Source organism: Danio aesculapii, chromosome 21, assembly GCF_903798145.1.
Source record: "Danio aesculapii chromosome 21, fDanAes4.1, whole genome shotgun sequence".
Classification (NCBI taxonomy): Eukaryota; Metazoa; Chordata; class Actinopteri; order Cypriniformes; family Danionidae; genus Danio; species Danio aesculapii.
Genome location: NC_079455.1, coordinates 35,858,684 through 35,881,679, shown reverse-complemented (window position 1 = coordinate 35,881,679; position 22,996 = coordinate 35,858,684). Strand labels below are relative to the sequence as shown.

General features: G+C 35.5%; 2 protein-coding genes across 8 annotated transcripts in view; one reads left to right on the top strand and one right to left on the bottom strand.

Moving 5' to 3' along the window:
* Positions 1-18,448, bottom strand: part of ptpn13 (protein tyrosine phosphatase non-receptor type 13) — a 166,028-nt gene extending 147,580 nt beyond the window's left edge. For 4 of the 5 annotated variants that reach the window (XM_056446111.1, XM_056446113.1, XM_056446112.1 and 1 more), the window contains exon 1: positions 18,108-18,447. The gene's annotated coding sequence lies outside the window, so the exon portion shown is untranslated. Of the gene's footprint in view, positions 1-18,107 lie in introns of all 5 variants that reach the window. The other variant, XM_056446110.1, reaches the window with a different exon arrangement.
* On the top strand, positions 4,125-9,036 carry LOC130214429 (uncharacterized). 3 transcript variants are annotated; one of them, XM_056446116.1, is made up of 2 exons: positions 4,125-5,315; positions 8,508-9,036. In XM_056446116.1, exon 1 carries the CDS (start codon positions 4,416-4,418, stop codon positions 5,310-5,312), a length of 897 nt encoding a protein of 298 aa, XP_056302091.1. In that variant the 5' UTR covers positions 4,125-4,415; the 3' UTR covers positions 5,313-5,315; positions 8,508-9,036. The 3 variants fall into 3 exon arrangements, with proteins under 3 accessions (XP_056302091.1, XP_056302090.1, XP_056302093.1); XM_056446115.1 differs by having other exon boundaries at positions 8,500-9,036; XM_056446118.1 differs by lacking the exon at positions 8,508-9,036 and having other exon boundaries at positions 4,125-5,122; positions 5,225-5,885.
* Positions 18,449-22,996: the final 4,548 nt, after the last annotated feature.

Here is a 22,996-nt window from a genome sequence, read left to right as displayed (position 1 = left end):
CATGTATCAGAAATGCAGCAATGGTTTGTCCATTCGTCATCCTCTGAGAAAACGTTTGATGGTCGCCTAGTTATGAGAGATGGCAGGGAAGCGCGAAAGCAAAGCCTATTGTAAACGGTGAAGGAATCCACATGCTTGTGTATGTCACTTCAGGTCAGAATAACAACACACGCAAAAATGAGTGCCGTAAAGGAGTGTGGAGATTGTGCATTAAAAAAAGGACGTAAGGATGTCGTAAGAGTGGCTTTTTGGTTTCTTTTCTTGTGAGACCCCAACCACTAGCACCTCTTCTGAAAGATTTTTAGCATAGGGGGTAATGTAATCATCCAACTTCATAATTTATAATGTTGCGATATATATTTGAATAATGATGGTTGGTTTCTTAACTTGAAAGCTCAGATTTGATTACAGATGTTGATCAACCTTAAAGTTTGCTATGATTGTTCAGTATTTATACTTTACCATGGCTCAAACTTTGTAACATTTTATTTATCAAGTTTAAGAGTCTCTTTAACACTTTATGTTTCTTTTATTATAAAGAGATCTCTTATTGTTTTAGACTATTAAAACTATTTGCCTTAGTAATGTTGGTAAATTAAAATAGTGGTTAAATAACAAAAAATCCTAATATTCCTAAATGTATTGTTAAAAAATATTCAATATTTATCAATACCGAATTAAATGAAACATGATATCATGATATAATTTTTTTATACACATGCACATTTAAAGTCCTCGTGAATCTGAAGTTGCTGAGACTTTTATTTCAGTATGTTGATCTGCTTCCAACCGAAATGGAATATTGAGCAGAGGGCGGGGTTTTCTTTTTGCGCATCATACCCTTGTGTTAAACTAAAGGTAAAAGGGGCGTGGTTAGGAATATTCCTGCTGAAAAGATCAAACTGACAGAGAAGAACCACCACTCTAAATGATGAAACAAATGTTCAGTATTTGATTAAAGATTACCAAAACTATTTTATTTTTAGCGGATTAACGTGCACAAATTAAATCTAAAGAAAAACAGTGCATGCTAGGAAAATAAACATGGTAAACTTCGATTTCATACAGGCTAATGAAAATGAGAGAATAATAATTCACCATATTTTACAGAATGTTACCTTTCATGCTGTGTGTAAAAGCTATTTGTGAGCGTAAAAAGCCATCTTCAAGTGTACTTTAATGCTGATAAAATTAGTTTGCTTTTCTAATTTAATTAATTTATAATGCAATGTATTCCTGTGATGCAAACCTGAATTGTTAGCATAATCTCTCCAGTCTTTATGGTCTTTCAGATATGATTCTATCATTAAATTATAGTGGATTTCTTTGATGAACATTTTAAAGAACTTTCCACCAGAGCTCGGTAACCGAGTCTTAGCAGCCAATGACACTCAAACTGTTTTAATTAATGAAAAAATCAAAAATCAATAATAATAAAAGAACAACGTGAAAAATTACAATTTCCCAAATTTAGCATTACAATTATTTGAATATAACATCATGCAGTGTATAATCTGGCAGTTTACAAACGTAAAATATTTGCTTCAAATGTACTTAATGCCATTTCTACATTAAATGTTCTCTTTAAGTCAATGGTGTTTGCAGTTTGCATGCATGGCCTCTCTGATCTCAAATCAGTGTGGAAGGGCGGCAACAACAGCTTTTTTAATTTTTTTCTTCTCCCGATGGTGTGATCAGTAATAAAGACTAAAGCAGAGCTCTGAAGAAAACCAGAGTCCTCCGGAATAAACCTGCCCACTCGCGGCTGCTTCTCAGGGTCAGATGCGCTTATGTCCGCCATGTGTTGAGCCTAGGCCAATCGTATAAACCGACAGCCTGGTTGGACTTGAATATACTGAAAGAATGCACAATATACCAGCAAGTTTCGATCCAGAAAATTCTAAATATGTAAAGCATCAAGGAAAAAAATAAAAGTTTAAGGTTACTTTGTTTATTGCATCTATTTATAAGAAATGTTAGTATGGCATTTAAGGTCTGTTTTCTTTATAAATCAACAATCATCACTGCCTGATTGACATACAATACAAAGTGAGTCTCAGAATGTACAAGAAGCACTGCATTAAATTACATTTTCCCCGCCATGTCTTTAAAATATGAACATTTATTTTCAATGGTGTTTCAGCGCTAGCCTGCTGATCCTGATGGATGCGTGCATGTAAAAGGCTTTTAATCTTGTTTAACACTTGAACAACTGAATGAATGCCAAAGTCTATTTAACTGATTATATTTTATTATTTTTATATTTATATTATTCATTCATTTTCTTTTCAGCTTAGTCCCTTTATTAATCAGGGGTCGCCACAGCGGAATGAACCGCCAACTTATCCAGCATATATTTTACGCAGTGGATGCCCTTCCAGTTGCAACCCATCTCTGGAAAACATCCATACACACTCATTCACACACATACATCACAGGAGGAAACCCACGCGAACGCGGGGAGAACATGCAAACTCCACACTACAACAAAATATTATGGTAAGGGTACCCTCATATTTGTCCAGACCAGTTATTTTTTAAACATTAAAAAATAAAATAAAACAGCCTTTAAAAACCTTTCTCTGAATAAACACAGATTGCAAATGCAGATAATGGATCCTCCAACATGATAATGACCCCAAAAATACAGCTAAAACCACCCAAAAATAGCTAAAAATAAAATATTGGACTGTTCTAAAGTGGCCTTCTATGAGCCCTGACCTGAATCTGATTGAGTTTTTGTGCTAAGAGCTGAAGTAATCTAAAACAACTACAACAGTTTGGTAACAAGAAGTGGCTCAAAATACCTGTCATCAGATTCAGAAGGTACATTGAGACTTACAGAAATTGCCTGATTACAGTGATTGCTCGGAAAAAGTTCAACAGTTCAACAAAATATTAAGTTAAGGGTACGATCAATTTTGTCCAGACCAGTTTCATTATTTTCTGCTGATCAATGATTTGAAAGCAATATTTGTTTTCATTAGTTTATTTTCAGTAATTGTTTTATTAATCATTAAAAAAATAAAATAAAACTTCCTTAAAACTTCCTAAAAAGATTGCAAATGCAGATAATGGGTCCTCCAACATGATAATGACCCAAAAGTGGCCTGGAGTTCTAAAATGATCAATGTTCTAAAGTGGCCTTCTATGAGCCCTGATATGAATCCGATTGAGTTTTTGTGCAAAGAGCTAAAGCATGCAGTCTGCGGAAGGTACCCTTTCAATCTAAAACTAGAAGTTTTCTTACAAGAAGTGCTCAAAATTCATGTCATCAGGTTCAGAATTTACAGAAATTGCCTTAAAATGTTCTTCAACAAAATATTAAGTTAAGGGTACCATCAATATTGTCCAGACCAGTCATTTTTTAAACATTAAAAAATAAAATAAAACAGACTTTAAAAACCTTTCTCTGAATAAATATAGATTGCAAATGCAGATAATGGATCTTCCGACATGAAAATGACCCCAAAAATACAGCTAAAAACACCCAAAAATAGCTATAAAAATAAAATATTGGACTGTTCTAAAGTGGCCTTCGATGAGCCCTGAGCTGAATCCAATTGAGATTTTGTGGTAAGCATGCTTTATCATTGATGCTAAAGCAATCTAAAACAACTAGAACAGTTTGCTAACAAGAAGTGGCTCAAAATACCTGTCATCAGGTTCAAAAGCTACATTGAGAGTTACAGAAATTGCCTGATTATCGTAATTGCCTCAAAAGGTTGTTCAACAAAATACTAAGTTAAGGGTACCATAAATGTTTTCCAGACCAGTTTTATTGGTTTCCCTTTAATCAGAAATCAGAATCAGAAAGAGTTTTTTTGCCAGGTATGTTCACACATACTAGGAATTTGTTTTCGTGACAGAGCTTCTACAGTGCAACAGGATAACAGAGACAGGACAAAAAACAGATAATAAATATATTTAAAAAAAAAATAGATGTAAGTAGTGAGTGCAAATATACAAATTGACAAGTGTATGTACGTGTTTATTACTATATACAACGTTATATGTGCAGCTGTTATGTGCAAATTGGCATGTAAAGTGTGTTGTTAAATAAGTGTATATGTGTATAAAAGTGTATAGCAAGTAGTGATGTTGGTTCCGCAATTATTGTCACTGCTTCGCTGCGTTTGTTTGGAGTTCGCTGCGTTTGTTTGGAGTTTAGATTCGCAATTTACATTTTTATCTTAAAATACTTCCTCATTCACTAAATATTTATCTCTCCTACTTGGGGTGAACAATCTCCTAACACACTCATACAAACAAATCTACTTTTAAACGTTCTGTTTCTCGAGCATCCGCTTGGTGTTTGTAGCTTTAGCCTGCTAGCACCGCTGGTCAGCTAAAGCTACCAACCCCTTTCACACATTTATTTTCTCACTTTCTGGCTTTGCTCTTCACCTTGTACAATGTCGCTTGCGTGTCTGTCCTTGAGTGCAGGAGAGGCATCGATGGAGGCGCTGGAGCTGGAGCTGGAAGCGGTGGAGTCCCAGATTCGCTCGCTGGAGACGAAGCGAGAGGGCATCAGGGCTCTGCTCTTAACCCGTACTCGCTCGTCTGAGGTAAGTGTCCGATACAACGACAATCTCCCAGTTTCTTCAACCCCGCGTGTTTCTCTGTCCAGGCCCAGCGCACCGAGGACGCGGTGCACCCAGGCGTCGTTCACGCCGACTCCCGGCTACCACGGCCCCTGGGTGCAACCGCGTAAGGTGCTTGCCAGGTCCCGGGGCAGAACGTCTCCTCCTCCGGTGTTCGAGATCCCCACGGAGAACCGCTTCGCCCCTCTCCGCGAGACGGGTCGCGATGTTGCCATCATTGGCGACTCAATCGTCCGCCACGTCCGCTCCACTTCCTCCAAAGGTAACAAAGTACGCACTTTCTGCTTCCCTGGTGCCCGAGTTAAGAATATTTCTGCACAGATACCTACTATCCTGAGCGCTGCCGAGAGCCTCGGTGCCGCCGTCCTCCACGTGGGGACGAACGACACCGGGCTCCGGCAGACGGAGATCCTGAAGAAGGACTTCAGGAGCCTGATCGAGACGGTTCGACGCACTTCGCCCGCCACGCAGATCATCGTTTCTGGACCGCTTCCTACCTACCGCCGAGGAAATGAAAGGTTCAGTAGACTTTTTGCTCTGAATGAATGGCTATTAACATGGTGTGAAGAACAGAAATTGCTCTTTGCCAATAACTGGAATCTTTTCTGGGAGCGTCCTAGGCTTTTCCGCGCTGACGGGCTGCACCCCAGTCGAGCTGGAGCTGAACTCCTGTCGGACAACATCACCAGAATACTTCGCTCTATCTGACTAGTAAGTAAAAATTCACAAAACTCACAATTTAGCCACACAGACTCCTATTCGTCCCACAAAAATAACAGTAATGCATACCTAACTAACCACATAGAGACTGTGTCTGTTCCTCGTATTATTAGATCAAGAAACAAACGTACTGTGTGCTCCAAAAATAATCTATTAAGAATTAAACCAGAAAAAACACGAAAAAGTGAAAATACAAATTTCATGAAGCTTGGTCTCCTAAACATCAGGTCACTAGCACCTAAAGCACTTATCATAAATGAAATAATAACAGATAACAATCTTAATGCACTCTGTCTCACTGAAACCTGGCTGAAACAAAATGACTATATTAGTTTAAATGAGGCAACTCCTCCAGGATTCTTATATAAACATGAGGCTCGTCAAACTGGTCGTGGTGGTGGAGTTGCGTCAATCTTTAGTGATATTCTTAATGTTAATCAGAGAAACGGACTTATGTTTAGCTCCTTTGAAGTACTAGCGCTTAATGTTGTCCTTCCAAACACTATGCAAAAACCTATGTTATCTCTCGCTCTAATCACCATATATAGACCTCCAGGACCCTATGTCAATTTTCTAAAAGAGTTTTCTGATTTTATCTCTGACTTACTAGTTAAAACTGATAAAATACTAATTGTAGGAGACTTTAACATCCACATAGATGACGCTAACGACACGTTAGGGCTCGCGTTTACGGACTTGCTGGTCTCACTAGGAATAAAGCAAAATGTTATTGGTCCAACTCATCGCCTAAAGCATACACTAGATCTAATTCTGTCTTATGGAATTGAGGTCACTGATGTAGACATTATACCACAAAGTGATGATATTACAGACCACTACCTCTTACTATATAAGCTGTGTTTACCTGAAATTAGCAGATCCGCTCCGATATATCGTCCTAGTAGAACTATTGTTCCATCCACTAAAGATGAATTTATAAATAACTTACCTGATCTTTCTCTACTTCGAAATGCACCCGCAAACGCAAATGACCTTGATGTAGTAACCAGCAGTATGGATGCCATCTTTACTAGCACTTTAAATACTGTGGCACCCATCAAACTAAAAAAGACTAGAGAGAATAAAACTACACCGTGGTATAATAGTCATACCCGCGCTCTCAAAACAGCAACCCGTGCCCTGGAACGTAAATGGAAAAAAACTAATTTAGAAGTCTTTAGAATTGCATACAAAGACAGTATGTCCAGCTATAGGAGGGCTTTAAAATCTGCCAGGGCTGAGCACCTCCGCAAACTGATAGAAAATAATCAAAACAATCCTAGATTCTTATTTAACACCATCGCTAAATTAACAAATAATCGGTCATCTTTGGAACAAAACGTTCCACCGCAAATTAGTAGTGATGACTTCATGAATTTTTTCAGTGATAAAATAGAAGGCTTTAGACAGAAAATAGGAGATATTAAACTTTCTGCACCGCCTTATACTTCAGATCCAGTAAACACGCCTCTGAATCTAAATAACCTACAGTGCTTTAAAATCATACAACAGGAAGAGCTAGACAAAATTATAAATAGCTCTAAATCAGCTACGTGTATATTGGACCCAATTCCAACAAAGTTACTGAAAGAATTGTTACCTGTTATAGGAGAACCTCTTCTTAACATTATCAACTCTTCTTTATCTTTAGGCCATGTTCCAAATCCCTACAAGTTAGCTGTTATTAAACCTATTATTAAGAAACCACAACTGGAACCCAGCAACTTAGCTAATTATAGGCCTATTTCAAACCTTCCATTTATATCTAAAATACTAGAAAAAGTTGTTTCTGCTCAATTATGCTCCTTTCTGCAGACCAACAATGTTTTTGAAGTGTTTCAGTCAGGTTTCAGAGCTCATCACAGTACAGAAACTGCATTAGTGAAAATAACCAACGATTTACTCTTAGCTGCTGACCAAGGGTGCATCTCGCTATTAGTTCTACTCGATCTTAGTGCGGCATTTGACACCATTGACCATGGTATCCTTATTAATCGCTTAAAGTCTACAGGTGTCCAAGGACATGCCCTACAATGGTTTAAGTCATACTTATCTGACCGTTACCAGTTTGTAAATATAAATGGACAGCCTTCACAAATCAGCCCAGTAAAATACGGGGTGCCTCAAGGATCAGTTTTAGGCCCTTTACTGTTTACAATATACATGCTACCCCTGGGAGACATTATTAGAAGACATGGGATCAGCTTTCACTGCTATGCAGATGATACTCAATTATATATTTCAACTAAACCTGACGAGACGTCTAATCTGTCCAAGCTAACTGAGTGTATTAAAGATGTTAAAGACTGGATGACCAACAATTATCTTCTCTTAAACTCAGACAAAACAGAATTATTACTTATTGGGCCTAAATCCTGTACACAGCAGATCTCACAACTCGATCTACAATTAGAGGGATACAAAGTTAGCGTTAGTTCTACTATAAAAGATCTGGGTGTCATATTAGACAGCAATTTAACTTTTAAAAATCATATTTCCCATGTCACAAAAACTGCTTTCTTTCATCTGAGAAATATAGCTAAGTTACGAAGTATGCTATCCATCTCAGATGCAGAAAAGCTAGTCCATGCTTTTATGACTTCTAGGCTGGACTACTGTAATGCTCTGTTTGCTGGCTGCCCAGCATCCTCTATTAACAAACTTCAATTAGTACAAAATGCAGCTGCCAGAGTTCTAACCAGGTCTAGAAAATTTGATCACATCACCCCAATTTTATCCTCCTTACACTGGCTGCCTGTTAAGTTTCGTATTGAATTTAAAATATTGCTTCTTACATATAAAGCTCTAAATAATCTAGCTCCTGCTTATCTAACCAATCTTCTGTCTCGCTACAATCCAACTCGCTCTTTAAGATCTCAAAACTCAGGACTTCTGGTAGTACCTAGAATAGCAAAGTCGAGTAAAGGAGGTCGAGCCTTCTCATTTATAGCTCCTAAACTCTGGAATAGCCTTCCTGATAACGTCCGAGGCTCAGACACACTCTCCCAATTCAAAACTAGATTAAAGACCTATCTGTTCAGTAAAGCATACACTTAGTGCACCACTTACGGGGCTTCCACACAGGTTATGCATCTTGCTGATATACACTGTGAACATCAGCTACGCTAATTATTTTCTTTATTCTCCATTTCCACCTGGGGATACTCTTCCCGAGGCCCTCAGACTATGCAGAGTCACTGATTCGATCCAAGACCAACGACGAGATGATCCCAAGGTTTCCATATCCTGGACCTGGCCGAATCCTGAACAACTACTGCGATGGTCATGGAAGAGTGGAGAACATGAGACTGTTTCCTATGACGCTCCAGAGACAGACGAGTCTTCGCTGAGGCCAGCTTCCAGCCTCCGCCACTGAGACTGCAGCTCTGCACAAGACGTTTGGCCAGCGGAGAAATTAAAATGGTCGTGCCCAACTGAGCCTGGTTTCTCTCAAGGTTTTTTTTCTTCACTTCCGCCTTTAGTGAAGTTTTTTTTCCCTCTCCGCTGTCGCCACTGGCTTGCATGGTTCAGGATCTGTAGAGCCGCGCATCGTTGGATTTGCTCTTCAGTGTTTGGACTCTCAATAGTGATTATTAAACCACACTGAACTGAGCTAAACTGAACTGAACTTAAACACTACAAACTTAACTACACTGTTCCTATTTACTGTGACCTTTTATGTGAAGCTGCTTTGACACAATCTACATTGTATAAGCGCTATACAAATAAAGGTGAATTGAATTGAATTGAATTGAATTATTATCATTAAATGCTTCTGTTAAACAACAATTCAAAAATATATATGATTTTCATTTGTTTATTTTCAGTAAATTAAGCATTTATTAATCACAAAAAAATAAAATAAAACTCCCTTAAAACCCATTTCTCTGAATAAGCACAAAGCAGAGTGCAAACACACGTCATAAAGTGGAGTTTAGAAAACACCTCACATAGACGATTGAATTTAGGCAAACTAAAAACCTGAGCTGTGCTCGCCTGGCGTGTAAAAGCGCACTGATCTGCGGTTCAGCAGAGATGGAATTTCCTTAGTGGAGAGCAGCCAGAACAAAATAACACGCTGAAGGAGCAGAATTAGCATCAAAGGTGTGAGGGTGGGGTTTGATCCAGACGGCCATCAAAACTGAGACTTCCGTTCAACTTGTTTCTCAATCTAGCAAGAAAGATCTTGGTGAGTGGAAAAACACGTGGACCCAATGCTTGGTTTCTGCTTAAAATAACTTGTCACTTATGCAATTCTTTTTGTAAAGTCAACCGAGCTTGTTGGAGCACTTTATAGGAGTCGTCTACAGAAGCCTCTCATTCACCCGAATGTTAAGAAACAGAGTAAACATTTACACCAACGTAACACAAGCAAGCATATAACATCGCTGCCTTTCTTACCCTCAAGTCACCTGTCAAATGCACATCCAAATAGCTGTTACATCATATAATAAGCGCCATAATCCATCTGAAAGGCTCGTAGCACAGAGAAATACACAGCAGCTGGATTCAGACAGTCAAAGGTGACCTCATACACTGGACGTAGGTAAAGCTCTTTCACAGCCGCCCTATTTTCACATCCATTCAATTTCAATCCTCAAACAGCAGGGTTAAAACTGATGGAAGGAAATGTAATTTTACAGAGTGTCAGGCTTGCTCACACAAAGTACAATAACTATATTAACATGCACAACAATGCATGAAAACATCCTGCTTACTGTAAGCACACAATGCAATTTTGTCTGTTGCTTTAAAGGCTTGAGCTCTTTAACGGGATTGATTCTGATTAACTGCTTTCGTTTATGATTATATATTAGAACTGCACAATATTGGAAAAATTTTATTTTTATGCAATAAATACTGCGATATAAATACAGTTTCACAAGATGGTTTGAATAGTTGGTAGTTTTCTGGGGAGTCTAACAGTATTTAGGTAAAAAAAATTAAATAATCACAATGGGAAAAAAATGCTTCTTACTTTGCTGTTTCATTTCTAGCTCAAATATTTAAAAAATCCTAAATCAAGTCAAAATATTGTTTCTTTTCCACCTTTAGAAAAAGTAAGTCAAAATAAAGAGTTTTATTAAGTTAAATTATCAGCAAATGTGTAAGTATAATAATCTTCTTTTTACTTTGAAATGTAGATTTGGACAAGAAACAAGACACAAATTTGAAGTAATTTCAGCCCGAAAAACTAAAAATAGCTCTATAAACTACACTGAAAAAAGTGTTGCATGCAAAACTGTTGCAAACATTTTATTTGTGTTGAATTTAAACAAACAAATTAAATTGAGCAATGTTCAACTTAACTTGTTTGTTTAAATTCAGCCCAAATAAATTGTTTACAACCAACGTTACAAAATTGAGGAAATCCAAGGAATCATCTTTGAATAATTTTTTTCAGTGTATTGTCATCAAGAACAATGACTATTTTTTATACTAGGGCTGCAAGATATTGGAAATATATTATATTAAGATATTTTTTTCTCTGTGATATATATTGCAATACAAATACAATTTCACCAGATGACTTAAATAGCTTGATTTGCAAAGTCATTCTTTAGATGGACAGGGATGATTTTGTAGGTGAAATTATTCATATATTTTTAAATAATTGATTATATACATATAATAAACAAACTACAGTCGTAAATAAAAACAATGGAGCAAATATTAAAGTAAAATAAACCATGTTTTATGGGGGGTTGAGAGAGTCTAGCAGTGGGCCACTTCTCTTCTCTATCTACACGGCATCTTTAGGAACAGTCATCCAGAAACATGGTTTTTCCTACCACTGCTATGCTGATGACACCCAGCTATACCTCTCTTTCCACCCTGATGATCCCTCGGTTCCAGCTCGCATTTCAGCCTGCCTGTCAGACATTTCACTCTGGATGAAAGATCATCATCTCCAGCTTAACCTCACGAAAACGGAAATGCTTGAAGTTTCTGCCAACCCGACTCTTCACCATAACTTTTCAATCCAGATGGATGGAGCAACCATCACTGCATCCAAAATGGTAAAAAGCCTTGGAGTTACGATTGATGACCAACTGAACTTCTCTGACCACATTTCTAGAACTGCTCGATCTTGCAGATTCGCACTCTACAACATCAGAAAGGTCCGACCCTTCCTATCTGAACATACAGCTCAACTCATTGTTCAAGCTCTTGTCCTCTCCAAACTGGACTATTGCAACTCTCTGCTAGCCGGGCTACCAGCTAGTTCTATCAAACCTCTTCAGCTGCTTCAGAACGCAGCAGCACGAGTGGTCTTTGATGAACCCAAAAGAGCACGTCACTCCGCTACTCACCCGTTTGCACTGGCTGCCAGTTGCTGCCCGCATCAAATTCAAAGCTCTGATGTTTGCTTACAAAGTGACCTCTGGCTTTGCTCCTTCGTATCTGCTCTCACTTCTGCAGATATATGTGCCCTCCAGAAACTTGCGTTCTGTGAATGAACGTCGCCTCGTTGTTCCATCCCAAAGAGGGAAGAAATCACTTTCCCGAACTCTCACATTCAATCTGCCCAGTTGGTGGAATGAACTCCCTAACTGCATCAGAACAGCCGAGTCACTTGCTGTCTTCAAGAAACGACTAAAAACGCAACTGTTAAGTCTCCACTTTCCTTCCTAATCTGCAATTGCCTCTCTGGCTATACCACTAACTGTGCCCTCTTTCTCTCTCTTTCTCAAAAAAAAAAAAAATAAATAAAAAATTTCTACTAATGTTTTGCCTCTTAGACTTTACACACCTGAAACTTGTCTATAGCGCTTGTTCACTGCTGCTCTTATAGTTGTGTAAATTGCTTCCTTGTCCTCATTTGTAAGTCGCTTTGGATAAAAGCGTCTGCTAAATGACTAAATGTAAATGTAAATGTAAATATTTAGATACAGAAATGGAATAATCACAATGCTAAACAAACTGCATTTCTTACATCGTTTCATTTAGTCCAAATATCTAATAATTCTTAGATCAAGTCAAAATATTGTTTGTTTGTTTTTTTTTCATGGAAAGGGTCACAGTAGTCACGTAATAATTTAAAGAATTTTGGTTTTGATTTTAGTTTCCTGTTTTTGTATTAAAGTGCTGATTATCAGAAATCTTGTTTGTGTTCAAACATTCGGAATTAACTACAAAAACAACTATTCAAACATTATGCTTATTTCCTTGAATTAACATAAAAAATGTATTTTATTTTATTTTTAACAGGAGAACGTACTTGAAGGCCACACAAATGAAATCATGAGGTTGTTGGTGATTCACAGTCCCACAGCAGAGGAAGAGCCAGCAGATGAGTGTTGTCATAAGACTGTTTAAATTGTTTATAATGTATGTTTTGTCATTATGCTTGTTTAAACTTTGCTTTATTTTTTTGTGATTATGTAAGACATATTTAACACTGTAATGTGTTGTATTTTGCTTGAAACTTATCCATATATCAATAGTTTGAAATGTTATTATTTGTTCAATAAAAATGCAATTAATAGAATTTCCTGTGTCTTGACAATTCTTTACTAAACTTACCCTTCACAAAATAAGTATTATGTAATAATTTTTATTGGCTATTTATTATTAGTATCAATGTAGAAGAAGAACTGTTGCTGCCAAAAGTAGAGTAAATACACTAAATTTTACAAGTAATTACTAATGAGAATTGTTAGTTAGATCTTACCTCATTTCTTTTGGTATGTTATCGCTGTTAAATTTAGATACTATTTACCCGAATATTTGTGATAGAATCTACTCTAAAGAAGTGAGTGCAAACTGTTACCTCAATTTTATTAGGTAGATTCTATGTTGTTTTTTTACAGTGCACCTTCAGAAGAAATAAATCAAAATTAAGAGTTTTTCTCTAAAACAAGTTAAATTATTTGCAAATGTGGAAGTATAATAATCTTGTTTTTCCTTTAAAATGTAAATATTTGGACTAGAAACAAGACATAAATCTGAAGTAATTTCAGTCCGAATAGCAAAAATAGCTCTATTAACTACTGTCATCAAGAACAATGATTATTTTTTATACTAGGGCTGCAAGACATTGGAAAAATATTGCATTGCGTTATTTTTTTCCTCTGTGAGGTATATTGCAATATAAATACAATTTCACCAGATGACTTAAATAGCTTGATTTGCAAAGTCATTGCTTTAGATGGACAGGGATAATTTTGTAGGTGTAATGAAAAAATAATAGTAAATAATAATAATATCATAATTTTTGGTGCCCAAATGTTTTAAACTCTCTTGAAAGGCTCAGTCATTAGTCTTAAAAACACATGCAAATGATAAACTTTCACTCTATTATGGTAAACCTATCAGTGACTACAAATCACATGCGTTCTGTGGCTCCTGGTCATCTATGATTCAGACTCAGCATTATCTTGCAGACTATTGTGGATGTGCACACTGCAATATTGATGCTTAATATATTCTGGAGCTGGATTATATATTATAATATATCAGCTGGAAGAAAAATAATATCCTTATAAACCATTCTCAGCAAGAACAATAATGATTTTATCCACCACAACAAAATCGGTTTACTATTAGTACACATTGCAGTTTTCACCTCGGCCATGCTTCGTCAAGGATTACTGAATCTGATTGATCAGCTGGAAACAAAAATATTCCAATTATAGCTTTCCCTGATGTCATTATAATTGTGGTATGAATGTCTTTAGGATCATAACAAAAAATAAATGCAAAACTAAATGAATTTTGATTAGCTGTCAATGTTTTCAATGTTCATCAGAAAAACAGTGAAAAAAGTCCTGAAGGTGTCTCCAAGAATGTAACTCCTCAGTATCATTCTAAGTGTGGTCTGAATGTCTTTACCATTCATTCACACAAACAATGGGAAAGATAACTATCTCATCATTCACATCAATGTACAATTACACTCAGTTTCTAACATGCACGGTCTGCAGGTTTGCGCTTTCCTGCTCAAACGTTTTTCAATTATACTAGATTCGAAATTGCGTAACTAAATAATTTTGAAAGAAATTTCAATCATCATTCATCAGTCTCTTTATCACACCCCAATTATCGCAATTGTGGTATCAACAATACTAAAGTTATGACATATGGTGCTTTAAATAATGTACACTAAATGGGTTGTTCTCGCAGAATAAAGTCCAACAGGCTTATCAGCAGCCCAACGTAAAGTGAAGCACTGTTGTATATAAAAAACCCTATTTTTTTTACTTCTGCTTCATTTATACTTCTACCCCTCAAAAAAAAATGTACTCTGGCCTAGAGTGAATGGATGGCTTAACTATAGCAAAACTTATGCATTTTAAAACGAAAACGTATTAGTGTAAACACGGCCTAAAACCATCTTCTCTACCACACAAATCAACTTTAAAACTACCAACCATACAACCCAGATGTAAAGCTGCACCCAAACTTCCCGAACTCCAATGGAGAGACCTAAAACAAAAGATCCATTGAGCTCAGTGCAGAGGATAAAACAAACCTTCAGACCACCGTACAAAAGAAAACAAGAACTTGTATTGGCCCCTATAACTATGGCTGGATGAATCAGACACCCTCAGCGTCAGGAACATTCCTCTCCGCAAGAAACTGCTCTTTTGCTGCTAATTCTGTGAACTGCAAACCACACAGCGTAATTTTATAAGAACTACTTATGTTTATATGGGAAGGAGACGGTTGTGCCTGCCATTAGATCAGGAGTGGCATTGCGAGATATAAACAGACTAAAAATGACAAGTTGCAGCTCTCAAATGACAACTTTGGAGAGCTGAAGTGCATGTGAGGATGAGAGGTTCCTGAAACTCATGATGATGATAGCCATTAGGATGTAAATTCTAACCCTTTAAAAAAAAAAAAAAACTTTGGTTCGGTAATGGTCTGTGATGATAATACTGTGGTACTGAATGAGGCTACCACAGGTCACTTATGATTACTGGATTTATAAAAATAAGAAAAGCATACATTGTATAGAGATTGGGGTGGATGTCAGGTAATAATCCATGAAATTACTAGATTGAAATACTTATTTATAACATTAATCCAAAGCCTCAATCCAGGATAATGTTCAGTTTCTTGCATAAGCATTTACTTTGTTTTACCTTTATAGAATTTCTGACTCTGAACTAGGGCCAATATTATATCGAAACATAATAAGATGTATGTCAATAACAATGGTAAACTCTGGACTTTTTACTCTATATTGATCTAAGAGCCAATCACAATGCAGAAACGTGCAACAATGGGAATCTAAAAGTGTGTTGATTTTAGAGATATACCGAATTTTCGGCCACCGATTATTTATCGGCCAAAAATATGTTATGCCATTTAAAGGACCCTCTAATTTTTGCAGCTTCAGTCATTGTTGGGGTACTCTTTTAAATTTGGAAGCAATTGATTTTATACCTTTGATAAAATGCAATTATCGAGATTGGATTTTTCCATAATCGCACAGCCCTACTCTGAACATTCAATTCAATTCAATTCACCTTTATTTGTATAGCGCTTATACAATGTAGATAGTGTCAAAGCAGCTTCACATAAAAGGTCATAGTAAATTGGAACAGTGTAGTTCAGTTTGTAGTGTTTAAGTTCAGTTCAGCTTAGCTCAGTTCATCCCCAAGTATCTATTGATTTGCATTTTATAAGTCACCAAAGATCAAGATTTTAGATAAAATCTTCTTTAATATTCAACAGAGGAAAAAAAGTCATATTTTTTTTAGCTTTTTTTTGGTGACCCATCACTTTTCCCATCACTATTACTTTAATGGTCACCATTAATCAAATCACAACATTAGAACTCTCCCCTTCGTTACCATACTCATGGTCACCAAATTAGCATATTAGCAAATTTACTTTAAGGAATACCACGGCACTTACTGTTGGTTTGAATTCTTCTACTAGTAAAACCACTTACAAACCTGATTTTTAGCTTATATACTTTCAAAATCTCCATTACACAGAGTGATTTTAGGCATTACGTTACTATATTCATGACATTAGTGTGATTTGAGGGCTCTTATGAAAATTAACCATGGTATTATTATAGTAAACGTAGAGTAACATTTTTTGGCAGATTAGTTACCCAACCAACCATTTGTTTAACCAACTTTTGACTACAAATGCCTTGGTTAGGGTAGCAAAACCAGACTGAGGAAAAGTTGGTTTATATTTGCAAATTTAAACAATATTATATTGAATTGCGATAAAATGTATGTCGACAATAATGATAAGCGCCAATAATGATTAATAATTTATCGGCTGAAAATATGTTATGCCATTTAATGGACCCTCTAATTTTTATTGCTTGGGTACTCTTTTAAATCTGAAAGCATTAACAACTTATATCGAAATACATATCGTTATCATTCAATATGGAAAATAATTATCAAGATTGCATTTTTGCCATATCGGCCAGCCCTACTCGGAACGTCCCCAAGTATCTATTGATTTGCATTTTATAAGTCACCAAATATCAAGATTTTAGATAAAATGGTCTTCAATATATGACTGAGGGTGAAAAAAATCAATGTCTTATTTTATTTTAGTTTTTTTTTTTTTGGTGACCCATCTCTTTTAAAAGTTAACAATTACTTTAATAGTCACCATTAATCAAACATCATAAATCACAATATTGCAATTCTCCTCTTCATTACCATACTCATGGTCACCAATTTAGCATATTAACAAATTTACTTAAATGAATACCACGGTACTTTCCTGCTAGTTTGACTCGTCTGTAATAAAACCATATGCAAACCTGAGTTTTTTTTACTTTTATACTTTCAAAATCTCCATTACACAGAGTGGTTTTAGGCCTTAGGTTATTATATTCATTACATTAGTGTGATTTGAGGGCTCTTATGAAAATTAACCATGGTATTATTATAGTAAACGTAGAGAAACCTTTTTTGGCAGTTAGTTACCTAACAAACCATTTGTATAACCAACTTTTGACTACAAATGCCATAGTTAGGGTATCAAAACCACATTGAGGTAAAGTTGGTTTTATATTCACACATTTGTTCAGTGACAACTTGTGATACGATCCCTAAACTTTGTGTTCGCCATGGTACTTTGAATATTCAGCCACATCGAAATGTGACTTCAAAACAACATTAGCACTTTTTATTTGACTGTGAACAATTTTGCACTTTGAAAGTCATTGGCTGCTAATATGATTTCACTATTTAAAATTAGCAAAGAATACTTGTCTGAAATTATATTATTAGAGAGAAAAAAAAAAACTTTAAATCAAAACCAGGGTTAATTTGAGGTAACTATGATTTAACAACAATAACCATATTTTCCTTTTCTTTTTTTTCTTCGTTTTTATTTGTAGTAAAAACATTGTTAATATTCGTTGGGAGTGTCAGGCTTTAAGAAAGAACCCAAAATAATGGTCATAAAAATTGCATAGCACCGACAAAAACTAAGTTAGATAATAAAAGCAAAAATAAATCCTCCAGAGTCCTTCAAGTGGACCAATGGCCTCCATCAAACACCTGCGGTTACTTCCAACTCGCTGCACCATCCAACACTTACTGTACACAGCATTTGACACATTCTGCACTTCCAACATGTACATAAAGCCGTCTGAAAACATTTTTTGATAAGGAAACCCGGGTTAAGTCCAAACAAAAGTCGCAAACATCGACATAAACCCCCTCTCCTAATCCGAACCCCGGTGCCTCATGGCCAACGCGGTTTACAGACCAATATAAACGCTGGTTAACTTTTGCGAGCAGCAGCATCAAACTCAACCCAAATATTACAGTAAAAGCATAAACTTACCTCTCAAATAAGTGTCCCACTACTTCAAACTTCGCTCCAACTACAAGCCAGAGCGCAAACAAGAGTCCAGCATCACATCCACAAGCAAACCTGATATGAAAACCCACTCCGAACAGGCAACAGGTTTCTACTTTAACTTCGTCGAATTGTGAGGTCCATGATGTCCTCTTTGGATAAATGTAACCCGCACCCTTTGGATTCTTCTTGTTGTATAAAAACTACGCAGACTACGAGTGAATGGATCTTTTACGCGGCTGTAAACAGACTGCGCGTCTTCTGTTCCTCCGGGAAGCCGAGTCACCCTTCCAGCCCGAGAGGTTCAGATCTCTCTCCGCCCGTGAGAGCACCTCCTGGCCGCCGGAGAGGGAGTAACCAGACACCCGCAAACCCGCCGCTCATTGGTTACTTTCCACGGGCGCTGCACCGTCACAGCAGCAACACGAGGCGTCTCTATAGAAACTCTCCTCGACTGGGAGGAAAATACCACGAAAAGTTGTTTCGCTGAGGCGCAGTCCGCGGTGGCCACGCACGCATCCAGATCTGTATGGTTACAAAAGCAAAACATATGAAGAAGTGCATTGTGCAGGTTCGTTTTCTTTAACCCTTTTAACTGGGGCTTTTAAACATAGGTGGTAATTGCTGTATCTGTTGTTAGATACCCACGAAGTATTTGCATATTAAGTGGCATGGCGTAATGATGCCACGCACTCAGATATTCAGATACATAGAACAAATGTGATGCAAGTCGCAATTTAATAAAGAATTGAAGATAAAAAATTATCAACCCCCCTGAATTATTAGCCCCCGTGTATTTTTCCCAATTTCTGTTTATTTTTTTTTTTTGCGCATTTCTAAACATAATAGTTTTAGTAACTCATTTCTAATAATTGATTTATTTTATCTTACCCATGATGACAGTAAATAATATTTGAGTAGATATTTTTCAAGGCACTTCTATACAGCTTAAAGTGACATTTGAAGGCTTAACTAGTTTAATTAAATTAACTAGGCAGGTTAGTGTAATTAGGTAAGTTATTGTATAACAATGGTTTGTTCTGTAGACTATCGAAAGAAGAAAAAAACAGCTTAAAGGTGCTAATAATTTTGACCTTAAAATGTTTCTTAAAAAATGAAAAACTGCTTTTATTCCAGCCAAAATTAAACAAATAAGTCTTTCATCAGAAGAAAAAATATTATCAGGCACACTGTGAAGATTTCCTTGCTTTGTTTAACATCATTTGGCAAATATTTTAAAAATAAAAACATTTAAAGGGGGTTTAATAATTCTGATAACTGATCAACTGTATTATTTTTGAAGTGTTACCCATATATTGTTATCAATACAATTTAGCTTTTCTATTACATCAAATTTTAATAAAATTCCATACTATCTACAGTGCTCAGCATAATTGAGTACACCCTATTTTGATAATGAATGTTTTTATCCATTTCTCAGTGAATATGGGCAATGTTTTGGGACAGGTTTATTAAACAGATATATTTATTAAAATAATATTTTAGTCACCAAACATATTTAGAAATTGAAATGTAATACAAATAAATTCAAGCAAAATAATGCAAAAAAAAAAAAAATCTACAAAACTTCAACAAAAATGTGTAATTTTTTTTGCTTCTCTTGATTTTTCCTCTTTTTAAAATTTGTATTTATTATTTTTCTATATCATACAAATTTATGTGTACTAGTTTTTGGACCACTATCGTGAGTTATTTTGCTAGATAAGCTCCAGATTTGGCTTCAGTACTGACTAAGCTAATGTATATGCACAAATATGATATTGAATAGCTTCCTATTAAATTTGAATTAAAAAGAGAGATTTGTGAGGGGTGTACTTGTATATGCTGAGCACTGACCATTTTGAGGGATGTAAACAATAACAATGGTCCTGACGTATTTCTTGTTTTACATTTTAAATGTCCATAGCTTCTGAGAATCCAAAAAGTTCCACATATTAATAAAAGTTACAATAGCTGTTATAACATCAAGTTATGACTGAATCGCCTCTTGTTACAGATATGAAATAGTTTGACAACAAGCAGGAAATGTTCATGGGCCTATGGCATGACCACATTGAAATGGTCTATATTCAAAGAAACTTAAAAAAAAATTAATAAATAAACAAAAAATGTATGTATGTATATATATATATATATATATATATATATATATATATATATATATATATATATATATATATATATATATATATATATATATATATATATATATATATATATATACCTTACAACTGAATTAAACCCTTAAATCAAACCTTTAACTAAACCTTTGAACTAACTAAATGCACAATATTAACAAAAGCAATATTAATTATTTATTATTTGAGAATATCAAAATTTTATTTTTTTTTACCATTTAAACAAACAAAAAAAAGACATTGAAATTGCCTTTGAATGATATTAACCAACAAATAAAGCTAATCTAAATAACAAATATGCAATATTATTTAATTCTCCGATCCATCGTTTAAAAAATAATCATTTGAAAAAAACCATGAAAAAAAAACATTCAAATCAAATATAGTTTATTCCTCCAATTAAGAAAGAGAAGAATCAAGGTCAAGGTGGGTTGCAGCTGGAAGGGCATCAGCTGCATAAAACAAATGCTGGATAAGTTGGCGGTTCATTCCGCTGTGGCGACCCCTATTGAATAAAGGGACTAAGCTGAAAAAGAAAATGAATGAATGACTAAACACTGCTGGGTTTTCTATAGTGTTGTGCTGTGCTTAAAGTCTCTGTTCTGGGGTCAGTAATGCCTGTGGTGTGTTGCCTGAGAGCCACTGAGAAATGAAGTCTAGTACACCTCCACCCCTCCTCCATCACGCTCCTGTCCTTCATTACTGACCCTGGCCTGGACGTCCTGCTTTAAACCTGAGCAGAGCCTCTGACTTCACCTGGGGCAGCGGAGATCACCACAATCCTGCATTTGACCCCTAAAAGAGGTTAAAGGTTACTGCCAACACCTTGTTTGGATCAGAGAGACTTATTTCATGCATTCATTATAGCAGGGGGGTAAGTTATTTCTTCAGAAATGTCTTTGTCATAGTTTTATTTTCCACATTCTATATAATCACATTGATATAAGATTGTTACAATTTAATTCAATTTAATGTAATTTAATTTAAATTGATTAACACCGGCACTGCAGTCTTTAAAAAAAGACTTAAAGGTAAAAATTATTTACATTTTTACAGGTAAAGATGCATGTACGAATCGATTTTGTGATTTTTACTCAGGTTAATTAAGTTGATCTAATTTCCGTGTGTGCACTTTACTTGAAAAATATTTGCGCAAAAATTTTCTAAATAACAATTTTGTTAATGCTACTTGTTTTTTTAAATGCAGATTGTATAGACAATGCAAATGTTTTTGTTTGTTTGCTTGTTTGTTTATTTTGTGGCAGTTATTAGAATAATAAACATTATTTCATATACAGTCAAATGTGTGCGATTAGTAAGATATTTTAATGTATTCAAGTCTATTTCTGCACACTAAGGCTGCATGTATTTTATCAAAAATAAAGACAAGAACTGTGAAATACACTGAAAAAAGTGCTTCATTGGATCAAAGTAAATAAATTAGCATCAACTTGTTACATCTAATTACTTTATATCAACTTAAAATTTTTACTTTGAAAATAATTAACTGACCATTACTAAAGGTAGCCAAAACAAAAAGTATCTTTGAGCCAAATAAAGTTTTTAAGTTTAATGAAATCAAAATATAATATATATCAAATACCATTTAAAATATTAATGTAATAGTATTTGCTTTCAAAATATGTAATTTTATCATGTCTAAGATGAATGACTTCAAGTATCAAACTTTTGAAAATGTATTTTGTCATAAATAATACTTTTTAATAATACTTTACTACATAATAACATGTACAGTATTCTCATACAAACACACACTATTGTAAACATCATAAACAGCAATTTTTGTTATAAATTTCTACAATGTGTATTGTATTGTTATAAAAACATACTGTACAACAGTTTTTAGTTTCCATATTCATAGACACTGTATACAAATGTAAATTCACCTTAAGAATCATTTATGGTTTCTAAGAGAAACATGCAATCTTTTTATAAACAGTCAATTAAAAATCTCTACACAAAACCTTTAGAATTCTGTAATATTCCCATGAACAGTCCCATAGAACTGACTACATAATTATAATAAATTCAAAATAATTTTAATAAATACTTTCTTATTCATTTATGTGAATCAAACAGAACTTTTTTTTTTTTAAACATGACCTTGATCCTTCAGAAATCATGATCTGCTAGATCCATAAAATGTTGAAAAAATAGAAATCTGTTAAACTGACTTTGACTTTCTTTATTATTCACAGAAATCATCACATTTCAATCTTGATAACAACCCAGAACTGGGAAACACCCATATACACTCATTCATACACATACACTACGGCCAATTTAGTTTATTCAATTCACCTATAGTGCATGTCTTTGGACTGTGGGGTAAACCGGGGCACCCGGAGGAAACCAACGCCAACATAGAGAGAACATGCAAACTCTACACACAGAGTTTGTGCAAGAGATACAGCAAGTTAGCAATATGGCCAAACAGGGGGGGGGGGGGAGTTTGGAGCCACAAATAGCAGGATACGGATGAACCAAATGTCACTCTGAGCTATTCTGCTACAGCTCTGACATTTTCTTTCTCCACAACAGAATCCAGCGCGAGGCAGAATGAGTGCTATTTTAAAAACACACCGCTGGATTTTTTTGGGGTTGTTTTCTGGCCTGATGTGTCCACAAAAGTGGGGCAAAAGGAGGTGCTGGGTGGACTGAAGAGCAGAGCAGCCCTGAGGAGCAGATTATGAG